The sequence below is a fragment of the Chelmon rostratus genome, chromosome 13 (assembly GCF_017976325.1).
Source record: "Chelmon rostratus isolate fCheRos1 chromosome 13, fCheRos1.pri, whole genome shotgun sequence".
NCBI classification, from domain to species: Eukaryota; Metazoa; Chordata; class Actinopteri; order Chaetodontiformes; family Chaetodontidae; genus Chelmon; species Chelmon rostratus.
Genome location: NC_055670.1, coordinates 11,556,136 through 11,575,218, shown reverse-complemented (window position 1 = coordinate 11,575,218; position 19,083 = coordinate 11,556,136). Strand labels below are relative to the sequence as shown.

General features: G+C 43.6%; 2 protein-coding genes across 2 annotated transcripts; both read left to right on the top strand.

The window, feature by feature from the left end:
- The first annotated feature begins 9,651 nt into the window (after positions 1-9,651).
- si:ch211-199f5.1 (protocadherin-8) lies at positions 9,652-12,989 on the top strand. Its single transcript, XM_041951435.1, has 3 exons — positions 9,652-12,117; positions 12,218-12,416; positions 12,676-12,989. Exons 1-3 carry the CDS (start codon positions 9,652-9,654, stop codon positions 12,987-12,989), a joined length of 2,979 nt encoding a protein of 992 aa, XP_041807369.1.
- A 1,483-nt stretch (positions 12,990-14,472) lies between these two features.
- On the top strand, positions 14,473-17,523 carry LOC121616568 (leukocyte cell-derived chemotaxin 1-like). The gene is made up of 7 exons (XM_041951390.1): positions 14,473-14,544; positions 14,714-14,848; positions 15,434-15,574; positions 15,692-15,805; positions 15,942-16,095; positions 16,541-16,728; positions 17,296-17,523. The coding sequence occupies exons 1-7, from the start codon at positions 14,473-14,475 to the stop codon at positions 17,521-17,523; spliced, it is 1,032 nt and encodes a 343-aa protein (XP_041807324.1).
- The last annotated feature ends 1,560 nt before the right edge of the window (positions 17,524-19,083 follow it).

Sequence of the window (19,083 nt, the reverse complement as noted above, 5' to 3'; positions counted from 1 at the left end):
CCAGGGTCTAATCAGAGACCAACAACGCACCCCTCCCTCCACACAGCCATAGGATTTTCTCTCACTATTCAGGGGCTGATAGATGAGCCTCTCTTTGTATTTCAGCCATGCACTTTCTTAAATCTGAAAAGCCAATTCATCTTGGGCGAACGCGAGAGGAGGAGGGAGCAAAAGAAAAACTTCAAAACTCGTTCTTTTTTCTTTCTTTCTTTCTCCACTCCTTGCCAGCGCTCAAGCGTCATTCACCAGCTCTCTAAGCACTTTGTCTCCCCTTCGTTAATTGTCTCTGCGCTTCACCCGCATCACGTGCGTCGAAGAGGAGGAGACCGCAACCCGGGCTATTCCCCTCTCTCTTGTTCCCCACGTTGATAAGTTCACAGAAGATAAGGAACAGTCAGACTGTTTCATCTGGCGAGAGATATCACACCAAAAAAAAAAAAGGGGGGGGGGGGTGTTTATGCTTCCTGATGGACTGAATTAATCTTTGCTTTTCAGGTACAGTGCTTTTCAGACATTCAGGCACAGTAGTTTATCTACGCTTGCTGTCAAATAGGGTTCAAGCATTTAGTGGGCCAGACAAATAACCAGTGTAATAAATCATCCCTTTTTGTGCAGCAGGGCATCAGAGAGGCGGCTCTGCGGACAGGCTGTTTGAAGTTTAGGCACTTTCATTACACACATGTCAACAACATGTACAAAGTTTAATGGTCCTGGAGTGAACTCGGGGGCACATTTTTTACACTTGGACTGGCAAAATGAAAGCCTATTTTTCCAAGAAGATTATTTTTCAGTCAGCAATACAATATCCACCCCAGTATTATTTCCTTTTAAATCCCACTGTGCCCATGTGTTGAGAGAGAAACGGTGTCATGTTTAATTAGCAAATTCTCGCAGCGAATGCGGACACCTTGTTGACACATCCATTCCACATGAGCTACTGCTGATTCCTTTGAATACAATTTACATAATTATACCTCATCTAGTCCCGTGAAGCACATGCCTCGAACACCATGTTGCTCGAAGCCAAACAGCATGAGCAGGAACAGCCATATTAACGCTCGTGGCAAGAAAGCACTAAATGTTGGAGCTGCCTCTTCCATCTGCATTGTATGAGACATGATGGTCTCGCTGAATTACAGATATGACCCCCAACCCCCCATGCACACACACACATAACACCGCCTCCTCTTAAAACACACACACAAAGAGAGAAAATCTCACTGCCTGTGAAAGATGACCTAAATTTCTACAATGCTATGCACTTACTGTACATATTTAAGTTGATCTGCCTTCAATATGCAAAACCCATAGAGCATCACCTCAATGCAAAACATAAATTCTCATTTACATGCACAATATTGCCAAGCAAGACTCACCGGCGGTGAGTCTATAAGCTCTGTGGTAACATTCAAAGTCAAACAACACCCATCTTCCCCAAAGAACAATGAAGCATGACAGGTTGAATTGCCAGAACGTACTGTCAGAGGGCTCCTCCAAAGCTCCCAGCATTGAATTTCCCTCTGAATCTTGTCTTGCTCATCTAATAACTTTGTTTATGCCTGCTATGGGACATGTCTGGAGAGGCACCTTGAACACTGGGATACAGCTCTCAGTCCAAACATAAAGAGAGAAATGAAATATTCACCCGCCTGATTGTCTCCAAACTCCAGGAGAAGAATCAATAAAACATAACATTGGCTTCTCTCTGAGTTTAAGACTTCCACTGGGGTTTGAAACCCCCATGTGACGTCGGAGGCTTTACTCTCGCATATGAAAACACCAGAGTTTTATTTTGATGTTTGAATTAATCAGCGGAGAGCATCTTCAGAACAAAAAGATCTGATGTTGCCTGTGGGAGCTGCGGCCATCTGAGATTTCGCAGCCTGTATTTAAAAGCGTGTTTTGAAGAATGCATCGCAACAGCCCATAATAAGCTAAGACGATCCATAATGCCTTTCATATCTGGTCTACGAAACCCAGCCAATCTTTATTTCCTAATATACCACATGTTTTTAATGTCCCGATCTGTCTCTTCGGTGAGTCAAACTGACTTCAAAGACTCGCTCGCTGGAAATAAGCGTCGACTCACGTGACCTCACAGCACAGCACGCCGCATTTAAACGCAACTTTCAAGTGAAGGTTAAATCCCTGTGAAGTGTGTCACTTATGGCAACACAATGGGGCAATTATGCGGACCAGGTCGACATATGTAGATACCAACAGAAGACAAAGGACACAGCTGAATAGGGTGGGAGTGTGACCCCATTACGGTGTTATCTCAGAGGTAAAAGAAATCCTTTCAGCCTTAACTCGATGAGTATCAAAGACTGAAGCCAACAATGCTCTGGTTTAGTTCAAATAAACACTAGCTGCGCAAATAACCACATGTTACTTGCTGTACGTTGAAGAAATTATTTGACATTTTGAGAAATACACTTGCCCTCTTGTTCAGGGAGGGATGAAAACGTCAATAGCGCTCTCATGTCTGTGCAGAGGGCAGGTGGTTAGCTTAGCTTAGCACAAAGACTGGAAATGGGGGGAAAGAGCTAGCCAAACTCACAGCCTCTCTACAGCTCTCTAGCTAACACGTTTTGTTTGTCTAAGACGTACAAAAACGTAAAAAAAAAAGTATGAAAACCTCTTATGAAACCACAGCTTGTCGTTTTTGGGCTTTGATTTTCGTGCAGATTTAAAAGACATAACATAGCTTCAGAGACGCTGATTGTCAGATTTTGCTACCTTTGGACAGAGCCATGCTAGCTAATCCCAGTCTGTCTGCTAAGCTAAGCAAACTTAATGCCGGTGGTAGCTTCATATTTCAGCAAGAGAGCCAATAAAGGTATTTCTCAAAGTGTCAAACTATTCCTTTAGTTAGTCATAATGCTTTAGATGACGGTCTGCAACATACAGCATAATTCTTCCCAATTTACAGTGCAATGGTTATTTATAACAATTTATGGTGTACCTGTACAGTGCGTACCATTATGAAGAAGTTGGGTACTGACTCTAATGTGAGCTAATAAAGACACACATGTACCCTGCAGTTTGCCCATCCTCATTTTGTTATCATCTGTGCTTTTCCTGTGTAGGTAAGTGGCATGTTTTGAAATAAGTCATGGCAGATTTATGAAATGCTACGTAGAATTCATTACTCCATCTTCCCCAAAAACATCTAGCTTTGTTGCTCAGTAGCGATCATAGCTTATAGTACCAGAACTAGTCCTCAGCAGTTAAACATAACTGCGGTATCAGCTGTTATCCTCGTACACTGTTAGTATAAGACAGTGACTGTACGTTGCTGCAGTTCCTCCTGAGCAGAGAAAACACTTGATTGAACTGTAAAATAATAACATAGATGTAAGTATGTGCTAATAGCCTCTGCCGACGCGTCAGCGGGACCACTTGAACTCAAATGTAACTCAAATGCCATGTTTTAATGTCAAGTTGAGCACGGGCAGACTAACTGACATGAAACAGCTGGCGAGAGAGAGCGACAGAGACGTACTGTGAGTCTGACTGAACATCCAGTTCTTAAAGGCAGTGAAGCCTTAAAGCTGTATTAATTTGTGTGCATATATGTCTACCTTCTGAGCTGGAACACCTGAGCACTGCATAGCTAGCAAGCAAGCAGAGAAGTCTATCGATAACCAGTCATGGGAAATTGGTTGAAGTTAAAGAAATAGCTAAATGCTACTTATTGTAGGCATATTTCAACTATTCAGGCTTTTTTTATATACTTTTAATAGGTGAATGCTTAAATGGTTAACATATATATGTAAAAGTAATTGAAGGATGGTTGAAATAGACAGCTGAAGGTATCAGAAACAGCTGGAATTGTCCACTAAAAGTAAAAAGAGCTCAAGTAGTGGACACGTTGTGAAATAGCTGAAAGTAATGAATAAATGCTTGAAACAGATAGCTAAAAGGTACTGATAAATAGTTCAATTAGAATGCTTTATGTGATCAATGATCAGTCGGAAGAGTTAGGTAAAAGTAATGGATAAATGGCTGAAAATGTCCAGTTTCTGTCACTCCCAAGTGGTACAAACAGAGTGAATCCAAACTTGACCAAAATTAACATTTATAGTTCAATTAAAAATTCTAACATCCATTTTAAAATCAGTTCAGCTGAACACATTTAGACATGATGGGTGGTGTCGATGAAGGGGCACTTCAGTTCATCTGACAGGGCGGTGGGGGCACAGCTACATGAGAGTAAAAGGTTGGGAACTGCTGCTTTAAGGCAAGCGATCTCCCACCAGAGGAAGATTCAGCAGAGCTGAGCTCCACCACAGAATAATTTGCCTCTGATTTCTAATCTTTGTAAAAGAACGCAAAGCTAAGTGCCTTCCACAAATGCAGACTATCATGGCATTTCTTCAGGCACATTATGGACCAGAGTGATTAGAGAACTAAAAATGCGAAGGCATCCCTTGAAACTGAATGCATTTACAATCCCATTAAATATGGAATTGTGTCTGTGGGCCAACAGTAAATTTGAAATATCTTTCCCTGCAACATTTTTCTTTTTTCCCCCCCTCATACATTTTCCGTTTGCCGCTTGCTTTCTTCACTCTCTTACTGAATCTGTTTGAGGCTGTGAATAATTTGCCAGTAACTTTCATGGAAATAGCAACACTCGACACAATTATATAACATTAATCATGAAAATGCTATCATGGTTTTCCATCAGCATCATGCAGACATTTTTTATTACTAATGATTCTGACAGTTGGCTGCTTTCACCGTGAACAAAAAACAGTTATATAAATTGCTACAAAGATATAAAATCAAATATTAATATAAAATGTAGTGTGAATTCAGAGTCTGGGGTGCTGTATGAAGTCTTCCTGCGGAGGTGACCTTGAGCTCATGTATTGGAATATTTTATTTTTTTAAAGTATCAAATTCTGCTCTGTGTTATAATCACTTTTAACTGTATAGCACTGCCTGTTTGAAACTCAGACATCCATGCAGCTTGAGTTTCTGACAGCTCACAATGAGAATTAAATCCATCACATTCCATATATTTAATGTGTTCAGTCACCACATGGCACAATTAAATGTAATATGTAAATGAAGCAACAATAAACTGTGAAATTTGCACACCACAAAGAAAACACCCATCTGCTATATAACCTTTCTCAGCCATAAACAACCATTTACTTATCATAAATTCTCATAAACTCCTCCACGCCCCAGTTCAAACTGATGCTGTATTGTAGTATAATCCACTGCCACAGCCATTTGACCTGGTTTAATGTAATCCAAAGAGAATCGCCCACACCGACTCTATGATCACCTCTGCTCTCATTAAAGTACAAATCAGCCTACATAATATGTGGCTCTAAATTGAGCTGAAAGAAGAAAGCAATATCTATCAGCCTGTTTCATGAATCGTCGTGGATGGTTTCTACTTATTTCTTTGCTGCCTTTGAAGTTAAGCAGGCTTCACACTGTTTAAAAGAGTAAAATTCAAGCACTTTCAAGGTACCTAAACAAGCTTTAATCATCACATCTAAATTGCGACTATAAATGGAATTGTGAAAAGTAAAGTTTGCAGAATTTAATAATCAATGTATATGGTTGCAGATTTTTGAAAATTAAGCATTTTTTAGGTGTATATACGAATTTCAAGTATATTCTCAAATTTGGAAACATAACGGTTAAAATGAAGCATTTTCCCTACTTTCAGGACTTTGTTCAAACCCTGTTATACTTCAGCATTGAAACTGTGACACCATCAGGTGGACAAATGTTGCTGCAAATATTATCGCAGCAATGGAGAATTCTCCTCCTTTTTCATTACTTTGATGAAGATAATAGTAAGCTAGCTTTCTGCTGCAGCGTTAAATGTAGTTTACCCATGAGGGAGGTACTGGCTTCTTGGAGCAATGCAACAAGCTGTGAACACAACTCTTTACTCACTTACTTATTCACTTGCTCTTATGTTATCACTTCACATTCACACAGTCGACATGGCTAACTTGATACGGAGATATGGAGCAGCAGTCACCTTGATTTGGAGTCTTGTTTGTTTCCACCTGAAGTATATAAGTCCAATATTCACTCTCCTTTTAGCTCTGTTTTGGTCTCCACCAACTCCTGATAGAAATATCTGGCTTTTTAGCTGCTAAATAATCCACACTGTTCACCAGGTAGTTGCTGTTTTTTGGTTTTTGTTTACTCCAGTTACCTGAAAAACAATGAGCTAAAAAATGCTCAAACACCCCATAAAGCTGCTAGAACTGGAGAGAGGTTTTAATCCTCTGTAGGTTTGTCACTGCAAACGGCACTTTTACATTGGACATGGTCACTTGATCCATTGTTACCATGAAAAAACTGATTAGTGCAGCTTTTATTGTAACCAGTGTTCTCACAAAATCCCCCTGAGTGTGCGGTTAACTCCACCATTTTTCTCAATTTCATCCCCAGCGGAGCGCCTCCAAATTTAGCCTGTTAATGACAGCGCAAGTTAAAGAAAGCATCAAACACCTCACACAGACCCAGGTGTGCATTGGGACCCTCTCAGAAACACAGTAAAGAAACTCAATGACAGGAAAACATGAACATGTCTACCTCAGGTGGGTTGTATTATACACTGGATGCTTAAAAATATACCCAGCATTATTCAGCATGGGAAGAAATGAATTTGAGGACGAGACAGAATCAGGTGACAATGAATGTCATGCATTTCATGAAGACGCCTGAATGAATGTATTGTACGTGTCTCAGATTGTTTTCATTGCTGGACTCCTGCAAGCCGGAGTCTAATTACGCTGCATCCCACTGCTGATGCAGTAAGTATATCTGAATATCGCGTTTTAAAGTCGGGAAACTTGTTTGTATATTTCTATTTGAGTGCATGATTTGGACAAACTGCATGCTGACACTGCGCTTAAAGAAATGCTGGCAGTCTTAGCGTCTAATTAGATGATTCGAATAATCAGCCATTATTGTTTGCATTTAGCGCAATTCCAACATACGATCTTTCTCTGAACATTATCTAAACACTGTTTTCCACATGTGATAAACTCGGCTTTAAGGAATATTCTGTCACAGTTGTTCTCTCCATTAGTTGAAAAGCTCATACTGTAAAATTGCCCTCCTGCCTTTGTTGTTTACTGCAGCCTTTTCCCTTTCAATGTGTCTCTGTGGGCTTCTTGCAATGTTTCAGATTATTATTGCTATTGTTAGTGTTATTGTTTCAGATTATTGTTTGTGCTTCAGCCGCAGCACGCTGTTGACTCTATGGCTGACTAATGAATCGTTCTGAGCAAAATACACACAAGCTGTCGTCTTCAGCAACTCTCCTCCACACCCCATTTAGACACACAGTCGATGGAGAAGTTTGAAGTAAATAGTCACAGATAGATTGCGAGCAGAGGCCCCAAACAAGTGATTTCTAACCAGATTCTGGGCCGTGCAACAGTTATATTCTGGGTTTCTCGACAAGCCTGTGCAGTTACAGCAGCAGGAGAACAAAGAAGTGCAACAAACGTAATTATACTGGAAAAAAAATCACTCCATCAAATCTAATAAGCTCCACGAGAGGCCGGACAGAGCATTTAAAAAGAAAGACTGGGCATGCACACATAGTTGGTGCAAACTAAATCAGATCCTAGGTGAAGATTTACAGATTTATTTTCAATATTACGACTTAGTCTGCCCAGACGGTGCTAGCTATCACTCCTCAAGAAATCTGGGGAATTAGCTTAACAAGGGCTCACATATACCTGCACCAGCACTGCATGGATACAATAAAACAGGAGCCTATGTTGCAATGCAGAGCAGAAGTCCAGCGTGCCAGAGAAGAGTGAGGTGGTGGCCAGCTGTAGCACTTAAAAGTCCAGTGTGTGGGATTTAGGAGGATCTATTGGCAGAAATGTAATGTAGTATCCACAATTATGTCGTCATCAGCATGTAATCACCTGAAAATAGGAATAGTTGTGTTTTTGTTCCCTTAAAATAAGCTCTTTATAGCTACAGGAGCCTTCCAGGGAGTCCGCCGTGTTGCTACAGGAGCCCAGAGTGGACAAACCAAGCCTTAGTGGGGGCCATTTGTGTTTGTCACATTTGCATGGCCGCCCTAGAGATGGTTGAGACAGGTGTCTTCAGTTGCTCGCAGTCTGCAACCTTGCCGCCAGATGCCGCTAAATCCTACACGCTGGTTCTTTAAGAGCATGTGTAGAGCTCACCACATGGCCAAAAGTATGTGGACACCCCAGCAAAGTATGTTAACACCCCAACGCTACACTGATAAGTGACGGCTGGACATGTAATTCCAAAACCCTGCGTTCTCAGGTTCTGCTATAACACCATCAGCCCTGCTGGGAAGACACGGCTGCAGATTTTATTTTTTCTCCTGTTCAGACACAGGAGCGTGAGTTAGGTGACAAAACCTGGCTGGAAGTCTTCGTCCAGTTCAGCCTAAAGGTGTTGGACGGGGCTCTGTGCAGGCCAGTGAAGTTCTTCCACATCAAACCGTGAAAACCATCTCTTTGCTTTGTGTACGTCGGCATTGTTTAAAACAGAAAATCCCTGTCTGGAAGTTGGAAGCATGCTATTGTCTTAAATATCATTGTATGCAATGGCATTAAGATTTCCCTCAACTGGAACTAAAGAGCTTAGCCACCAACAGCCCATAACCAAAAATGCACAAAGGCACTCTATGTATACGGCCATGAAGTGTAGTTCCTCTGAAAGGTGCAAAAGCAAATGGCTCATCCTCATCACAGTGCTCTGAATATTAGTTGAATCAAATATGATTTGAAATTCATAACAGCTGGAAGTTGTGTTTTCAGAGTTGGGGGGTGGTTGCAGTCAAAACCCAGGAGATAAACATCTATCAGCAGCCTATAAATATGTTTTCCATAAATCAGGAGCGAGGCGAGATGTAAGGTCTGAAGTGCGATAAAAAAGACTCTCTCGACCTCAAATATGAGAAAAGTGTGGATGCAGCATCGCCCCTCCCTCAGAGGGGGCCGCGGATGATGCGCTCATGCTGAACGCGTCTCCAGATAATGAAGCTGCTCTGAAACGAGATGCACCCTGAACAAAACCTCATTCAGCTCTCTAAAAAAAGCAAAAAAAAGAAGCAAAAAAAAAAACAACAACAACAAAAACCCAAAACAATTGAGCCTGCCTTGTGAGCGCGTGCACACGCGTAGACACACCTCCGCGCTCAATAGACAATACACTCAAGATCAAAAGAGAAGAAAAAGGCTTTTGCAAAATAAAACCATCACTCGGTAATGGCTGCAATAAGATGATAAACAGTGCAGGAACTATCTTCAAGCAATGGCACATCTCTCTGCCCTTTCCCCCCCCCCCCTGTATTTTGCAACTTGCTTCAGTGTACACTCTCAAAACAGGCTTAGAGCTTCTTCCTCTTTTTTTTCATGAGGGGGTATTTTTAATTCTAAAGCGAGGGATTGGTCACACTTCGTCTCATTAGCATGAGGAGCCGTATAAACCCCGCCGCTGCAGAATTTTGAGCTGTGTTGAAGGCGAGGCAACAAGCGTGTCTGACTGGCTGCGCGCAAAGAGGAGCGAGTAACTTTCTCTTCCAGCACAGTTCAGCTCACAGACGCGGCAGCTGCATGGAGAGCTCACTCCAGAGGTGAACTGCTCTCCTCTGCCCGGCGCGCAATGAGGCTGCTCACCGAGGGACGCGTTACCGCGAAGATGACACGGCGCAGATCCGCAACTTATTGGCACCGGTGGATTTTTCTATTCTCCATCCATCAATTTTTATTTGCCTCGCCGGCTCGGTCCGAGGGAAATACTATTCGATACCAGACCAATGAGGAGGGCGCACCAGGTACAGTCATCGGAAACCTTGCCAAGGACATGTCCTTGAGTCTGTCTCATTCCTCCAAGACCAATTTCAGGATGATGAAACAATTCAATGATTCATTCATCAGGGTGAGAGAAAGCGACGGGGAGCTCGCTGTCGGGGAACGAATTGACAGGGAGAGAGTCTGCAGACACACTCCACAGTGTCTCATTACTTTTGACGTGGTCAATTTCTCCAAAGATCGCTACAAATTGATTCACGTTGAGGTGGAAATAAAGGACATCAATGACAACTCTCCGGAGTTCCCAAACAAGGAATCTATAGTGGAGATCTCAGAGAACGCAGCAGTGGGGTCCCGGATCCCTTTAGATCCAGCTGTGGACGCAGACGTCGGGTCAAACTACATCCAAAGCTATCAGATTTCTGTCAACAGTCATTTTACCATTGATGTGCTCCTGAGAGCGGATGGGGTTAAATATGCGGAATTGGTGCTAATGAAAGAGCTAGACAGGGAGACTCAGTCCTCATACACTGTGGAGCTGGTCGCCACAGACGGAGGGAACCCGTACAGATCGGGGTCAACAAAGATAACTATCAAAGTGACTGACTTTAATGACAACAGTCCCGTTTTTGACCAGAACAGCTTCTCGGTCAGCTTGCCAGAGGACGCGCCGGTTGGCACTGTCATCCTGGACCTGAACGCAGCCGACGCTGATGAGGGCTCGAACGGGGAGGTCGTCTACGGGTTCGGGAAACAGGTCTCCCACGAGATCCGAGAACTTTTCCAAGTGGACAACAGATCGGGTCGCCTGACGCTCAGGAGCCCGGTGGATTTCGAGGACAAAAGCACGTACGAGCTGGACGTGCAGGCGACCGATCTGGGACCCAACCCGACCCCCTCCGTGTGCAAAATCATCATTCACGTCACAGACGTTAATGACAATGCCCCAGAAATCAGCATCACCCCGATGACCTCCATTACGACGGGCATTGCATACATCAGCGAGGCGGCAGACAAGGACAGTCTGGTGGCGCTGATCAGCACCCTGGACAGAGACTCGGGTGTGAACAGCCAGGTCCACTGCACATTATACGGCCACGACCACTTCAAACTCCGGCAGGCTTACGAGGACAGCTACATGATAGTGACAGCGGCAGGCCTGGACAGGGAGAGGATTAGCGAGTATAACTTGACGGTCATGGCTGAGGATTTTGGGTCACCCCCGCTGAGAAAGATCACTCAGTACACCATTAGACTGAGCGACGAGAATGACAACGCCCCTCAATTTACCAAAGCTGTCAGTGAAGTTTCAGTGGTGGAAAACAACGCCCCCGGGGCCTACATCACCACGGTGGAGGCCAGCGACGCGGATCTGGGCAACAATGGCAAAATCACCTTCAGACTGGTGGACAGCCTGATCATGGGCTCCCCGGTGAACACCTTTGTGTCTCTAAATTCAGTGTCCGGCTCCATATATGCACTCAGAAGTTTTAATTATGAGGTAATGAAACAGCTAGATGTACACATCCAGGCGAGCGATGGGGGGTCACCACAGCTGCAGAGCACAGCTGTCATCAGACTAAAAATAGTTGATCAGAATGACAACCAGCCTTCTATCATAGAGCCGCCGCTTTACAAAGGATCTGCTGAGGTTTTCCTCCCTAAAGATGCACCTGCAGGTTATGTGGTAACCCAGATAAAGGCCACAGACGCTGATGAAGGCATAAACGCACAGCTGTCCTATAAAATCACAGAGGGGGGCCACCTGGGCTTCTCCATCAACAAAGACACAGGGAAGGTGCACGTGAGCAGACAGCTGACGTATGATCTCGCGGACAATGTCAAAGTCACAGTGTCGGTCAGCGACAATGGATCCCCGGCACTTACCTCCACAGCCATTATACACTTGAGCTTCATAGAAGGAACTCTACCCAGTATGCCCTCCTTGGCTCAAAATGGCAGCGAGGAGCTCTTTGAATGGGACATGTCCATAGCCATCATCATTGTCCTGGCGGGGAGCTGCTCTCTCCTCCTGCTGGCTATCATTCTCATCACAACCATTTGCAGCCGCCGGAAAAAGGAGACAAGGGAGGGGGGCTATGATGAGAAAGAAGACGCACCAAATGTGGAGAAAGTGGAAAGTGGTCATATTGACTCATTGATTGCCAGCCACAAAGCGAAAGTGTTTGATGCGCATCCATTTCCAGAGAAGCCTCCATTGGCCAGCAGCAACCCAGCAGAGACAGGCTGTGAGGATGGCAGGCAGACAGCAGGCATCTTTGAGTCAAACAGCAGAGTGATGGAGGGGAAATTAAAGGTAAGTCTGGGGATTTTTTCAAGTTTCACGCTGACTTTGTTGTCTTTTGCATCTTGACTCAAAAAATGTGTGTGTTTTTGTGTCTTTGTGTCTTTTGCAGGGTTACTCTACACTGCCGGGATATGGGAAAGAGACAGTCAGACCCATAACAATATGGAAGGGCAACTCATTCACGACGATCTCAGCGAGAGATCCTCACATCAGCGGCAAGGACAGTGGAAAAGGGGACAGCGACTTCAATGACAGCGATTCTGACATAAGCGGAGACGTGCACAAAAAGGAGTCGCCCCCGACAAACAGTGAGTGTCGCAGAAACACAATAAAGATGGTATTAACAGAGGAAGTCAGAGGGAAATGAGAGGACGTGGAGGTGAAATCCATGCAGTGATGCCTCTGACAGTGTGATTAATATTTCAAGCTAAGCAATGCACCATGCAGATTGCACCCACTTACAACAATGCATTTTCTAATAGACTGGTTGCATTACCTGGGATCGCTTGCAGGTGAGCCAGCACATGTGTTCATATTACATCCTCACAGCACGGCTGTTTTCCACAGGTCTCTGGGCGTGCACGAGCGAGTGCAAAGTGCTGGGACACTCGGACCGGTGCTGGAGCCCTTCGGCTACGAGGCCCAACACGAGCATGGCCTGCGGACCGCATCTGTCAACCTTCTCCAAGACAGCTTCGCTTCCCCGGGACACCAGACGGGAAAACTACTATCCAGCTCACCTACCCAAAACCAACGGTCTGCAAAGCGTGTACGAAAAAGTCCAGCACCAGGAGTTTGATTACATCCTCGTTGGTCCACCGACGCCGGCCCGAATACAGGAAACGGATGAGATATCCATTCCAGAGTACACAAACTCTTAAAGATCAAAAAGTCATCACGAGGGATTTTGTCTTGATACTGTACAGTACTTTGATCTTAATTGACTTTATGTTGGATTGTTGCTGTGTTTTGTAGTATGTCGTGTCTTTTGGCTCATATAAGACTGTTCATTGTATCATGTGTAATATGCAAGATTTTGTACATTAATAATATATTTTTCATAATGATTCAGTGTAAAGAAGAATTTTATTATACATTTTCAAGAGCATGTGTTACTATTTAAGGGGCATGACCAATGGACATTTAGGCTGAAGGGGGCCTCTCTGCTGTGGAAAACAATCAATATGAAAGATTACCATGTTTGTGGTAGATTTTTGTCACATTGTTGCACAAATAAACGGTTAAAAGCGAAACTGTTTTGCTGTTCAACCACAGTTTAAAAACCGAGTTATCTGGGCTTAAGGGACTCAAATGTGATCGTATAGGAAAAGTACAACCTATTGTCCTGAGGAAATATTCAGAAAGCACACAGAATAACCTCAATTAGCCAAGTGAATGCATTTCATTTGCCTTACAGGCTTATAAGCCACAATAAATAAAATGTGGTCCTCCAACGATCACAGCTAAATTGATAGCAAGCGTAAGCCAGTGTCATATTCTTTTCATGGTACACAATGTAGTTACTGTGCTGCCCCAATTTGCATGCAAATAATGCATGGCTGATCAAATGCTCTTACAATTACATATTTTCTCAAAGGTCAAAGAATCCCCTCACCTTTTCTGATTGCCTCCCAGCTTACCAATTATCCAAAAAAATGTGGTTCAATCTGTTTCCAAGCAACAGCAGCACTGCACATTTGAATCTTTTTTTCTTACTGTGTTTCTTCTTTTTAAGTTACGCTCAGGACAGCGTAACCTTGCCCAGGATAATACCTTTCTGCCATTGTCAAATCAGAGAATTTATAATTAAGCAAAGGTTACGTCTCTGTGTGTCTGCGATTGTGTGTGGTTTTGCAAGTCAGTGCTGTCTTAGAATATAAAGACCCAAGACAAGTCGCTTCTGCATACAAGTCAGGCTATAGAGAGTGAAATGTGTTAATTCCCAGTGACACCTGTAACCAGCAGAGAACTGGAGTAATCACACACATTTCTGTCACAACTGACATCCAGCTATAAGATATAAGGGGTGAGTGATTAATTGGAAGGCATTAAAGCATTATCTGAAAGCACAGCTGACTTATACGTAAGATTATGTTTTTCCTATTAACACTGATTGACTCCACCAACCATGCCTGCCTGTGGCCAGAGCTGCTCCAAAAGTCTCATTTTAGTTTGGTACCACAGGATGGCCACCCTGCTTTAGGCAACCCGGACCTACAGGTAACATTCAGGCGAAGAATTTAGCCCAAAGAATTTATATCAACTGTACGTCATTCACATGGAAGCGTCAAAAAGCTTCCTGCTGGATAACCTGATTCTCTACAGAGAAGCAGCAGTATTAGTGGAGGAATTATAGAGGACATCATGAGAGAGACTGTGGAAAAAGTCCAAAATACCACTCATGGATCTGGCTGTTTTGAACAGTGCACGCCTCAGGTAAGACATGCTTACTAAGTTTTTGATTAAAAATATAATTGACACCCATGACGTGCAAATAAAACTGTAGACTCTGCAGACTTTTAAAGGTTTCCAGGGGACGCCATCAGTCGTCCTGGCTATTGTTAAGCGTGCGTCATTTCTCACTTTGCATCCTCTGAACTTGAAGGAACAAAGCGCACCGACCTCTGCTGCAGTCAGCCGCCTCCTGAGATTCGGAGCTGTGGCTCTCATTGTTGGCGCGGTGTTAATGTTGTGTGCATCCACGGCTGCGCTCTACCTGTGGAAAGTCGGCGATAAAAATGTAAGTGTCGACTGAGGATTATGCTGTAGTTATTGCGGCGCCCCTTCAATAACAGCTATCTCAGGTGAATGCAGGGAGGCTTTAGGACGCTTTTGGAGGGAAATGGGAGCAAAGTAGATTACGAACCTGTCTGATAATAAAAACGTGTTCATCATAGGCGTAATTGTATTTCCTTGGGACCGTCACTAGAGATATTTATCTTAACGACTGAGATGTCCTATCAGTGATCCTATTCATCATCACAATTCCGGCTGTGAAGTTGCATCTTTGATACTGCCTACAATACAGCCTACAGACTACATGAACTGCTCCTGTTATTGTGCTCCATCTTGTATGAGACAGTGTAGTGTTTATTTGTGTCTTATTGAGCTCACCTGTAGGGCAAACATTCTTTTCAAAGCCTGTGGTGCTTTGCTCAATTCACAGTGTGCTTAAGCTACACAGGGTTTCAGTAGGAGAAGCAACACCAGCAATTACTGTGCAGGGGAAGCTTGTTTTTCTGTATCTCACCTCCATTGTGTTTGCTACAGTGTGATTTACATAACTTGACTAATCAGTCATTCTAACGTTCCACTTTGCTGCCAGGTTTATAACGTTCGTTACAGTATGAACATCAATGGGGAGGTGAGGGAAGGTTCCGTGGAAATTGATTCTGACAACAACCTGGAGCGGTTTAAAACTGGGAGTGGAGCTGAGGAAGCTGTGGAGATTCATGACTTTCAAATTGTGAGTGAGTTTGTCCTTGTTCTCTCTTCCTGGGGTAGTTCAGCCGAGACTTTCTGTGTGCTTAGCAAAGTAGCAAAGCTGTGAGTGTAAACATGGCATCTCTGTGATTTGGTGCAGGGAATAACTGGAATCCGCTTCTTTGGAGGAGACAAGTGCTACATAAAATCCCAAATCAAAGCCAACCTTCCACACATGGGAGCTCACAACAAAGAGTCGCTGATGTTTGACCTGGTATATGCACACTGCTTGATACAGAACGCTGAGAACTGGAAAAAGAACTTACAGAGGATCTTCTGTCTGCTTTTAACACTGTCGTTTCTTATTCTGTATTAGCAATTCAAGGGCATTATCTCTTTCTTCTCGCCAGACAGATGAAATCACGCCAGTGAGGTTTGATGAGGAGTTCCTCATATGGGTTGCAGCAGAGCAGCCGCTGAAGGACACCAGCTTCCTGAGCAACAAAATCCTCGGTCTTTGCGGAGAACTTCCCATTTACTGGCTCCGGTCTATCTATCCCAAAGGTGACCTTCTTCTTTTCTTTCCAGCTATTATGTATTGATTCACTCAATCCCACAGAGTCTATAAAACTGGCCTGCTGTCTGAGCGCACGGTCGACTGCATTTGAATCGCTGCACACTCTTTCATTGTTTATTCAGATCTCGGTTGCGACTGCCCTGCTTATCTGCTGACACACTTGTAAAATTCTGACTCCGAGAAGTTGTCGAAACACTTGCAACATCTCGAACATACACTCCACTTAGAGTCGTACACCAAAAACGGCTCCGGTCTCGAATCAAAAAAGAATGATCTTGAAATATGCAACGGCTGCTTGAAATCACTGCTGCTAATTGAATTATTCAGGACATCTGAGACAGCAGCAGCTATGTAGGATTGAGCTCTGAGGACATGTATGGCGTCTTGTGGATGTTGACCCAATACTCTTGCCTCTCGTGGCTGCCGCGACAGATGGGGAGAGGAGAAAGAGAGACACGCGGCGAGCCAAGCGGCAGTTTAACATGGAGGAGTTTGACACAGCTGCTGAGGAGAGGGACCCGGCGAGTCACGCGGAGGATGACACCCCCAGAGTCGTGGAGGAAGAGGAGGGGGCGCAGTCTACCGCGGGGTCAGCATACAATCCCGAAAACCCCTATCATGTGAGTAGCAACTTTGTCAACAGCGCTGTTCATGATAAACAAGGCTCCAGAGCTGGTGAATTTTTGATTAACTATCAAGTGGCATATACTGAGCCCTGGAGCAGCCCTTACAGGAACATTATGAATTGAAGTTTCTCTGTTTTGTCAACACTTTTACTGATGACTTCATAGCACCATCCTTATAATAGCAGCCTTGTTAAAAACTATTCTCAGAGAAATAGCAGTACTGTCCATGGTGTGAAAATGTGCTAACCTGGATGTGGCCCTCCTGTCAGCTGTGGGTATATACAGTCCTGCTGCTGCTGTTGAGTGGGTGTCATATTAGAGGCTATAATTACAGGGCACCGGGGTAACAGCTGCCATTCCAAGTTGATGAACTTATGAACTGAAGTGAAAATTCCCAGTGGTTATAAAAATTCATGTTGCCTGAGAGAACCGGAGTCACATGTTTTGGGAGGATGAGAAGTTTTTTGAAAAAAAAAAAAAAAAAAAAAATCTGAATTGCAAATGAGGGTAAATTTTTGGAAAAGATTGCTCTTCAAAATGAACATTGCTTCCAAACTGCAGCGCAGCAGAGGGGCCGGAGAGGACGGCGCCGTGACCTTTGACACCATGTTAGACCACCAGGGGATCTGCTGCTCGGAATGCCAACGAGGCTACACTCACTGTCAGAGAATATGCGAGCCTCTGCGCGGCTACTGGCCCTGGCCGTACAACTACAGAGGATGCCAGGTAGCTTGCAGAGTCATTATGCCGTGCCGCTGGTGGGTGGCACGCATTTTAGGTGTTGTGTAAAAAAAAAAAAAGCACCCTACTCTTGCGTTAGAACTTGTTTGTTTTTTTTGTTTTTTTTCAAAAGACCCTCGAGGTCTTTAAACTTTATTATGCATGCAGATATTTATTTTAGTTTGACTGTACCGGGAAGCTATGCTTGTTGGCATGAAATGCAGATCATGCTGTATGATTATCTGACCTATACTAACTATGACAAAGGTTCATCCATCCAGACAAAATGTTGCACATACAAATGCGTGCGTTCTCTTTGTATGCATACACTAGTTCTTTACATACAGTAAAACTGGAATTCATAAATGCCATATTCCTGTTTGCAGCAACCGACTCACAAATGAGTACTTTTTTTTTTTTTTGCAGCATGTAATAGCAAGGCTTAATGCACTGTACTGTGTTTAATGGAAGGTATGGGACTGAATCCAAAGGCTCAGCAGATCATGTCCCTTTTCTGACTGAGTAGGTTTCAATAAATTCTAATTACAGTATATGCCGGCTTTGATGTAGATGTTTTTTTGTGTCACATCTTGTTTCCATGGTTCCACTGGGTGCTTTTCTGATAAAACTGAAGCGACAGCAATGGTTGCCATAACTTCCATTCACAGCTCAGAATCAGTTTGAGGGCAATGCAATTTGTACACACTGACATCTGCATTGATGTGAACTAATGTGAGATGGGTGTCATGGCAATGATGGAAAGTGTTTCCATAGAAGTGACATGTTTATTAAATAAATAAATCGATATTTCTCTCTATGAAAAGAGAGGAGCGTGGATGCTAAGCTACCAAATAACATGATCACAGAGACAGGCTTTTTTTTTTTCTTTTAGTGCAGCTGTTATTGGGGCTTGTGGTGTAGGCTACTCTGAATACCTCAAAATCAAAAGAAATCAGATTACGATCTCTAAAGCCACATGCCAACTTTCTAAATAATTGAAAGGAGCCGTGTTGCGATCAAGACGATTTCACAGAGGGTGATCCAGGCACATCAAATTACAACAGATGTGAAATTGCACCATATCTGCCACTAAAGCCGCATTTGAAACTCTGAAGCAGTGTGAGGAAACAACACAAAGAGATGCTTGTCTCTTTGCTTGGAGATCTTTCCTGGTTTTCGTGGGGGTAGAGGTGCTTATCACATCTGCAGTGCTGATAAGACGGCCTCTGTGCTTCCGTAGGCTATATAATATTAATCCCTCTCCCACGTCTGCAGATGCACTTAAAGGAAGGTGACAAGCATGACATATCCAGGACCTCCTGATGGCTCGTGCTCTGGAGTGCAGCCGCTAAAAGAGCCCCAAGTACCCTCAAGTGATGTAAATTTGCAGGGGGAGTCCAATTTCCATCACAGCACTGTCACTGCCATGGTCATTAAACTAAATCATCCCGCTGTGTGTCACACAGCTCCCATTTTAAAGTCCCCTCAATAATGGAGTTATACTTGGACTGCAGATTGCAGCACAACAGTGAATGTCTGACCTGACAGCAGCTGTAAGAGTATACTGCACATTATTTCATCTTTAGAAATCACAGGCAGACAGCATGGATGGAGATACCTTGAAATTAT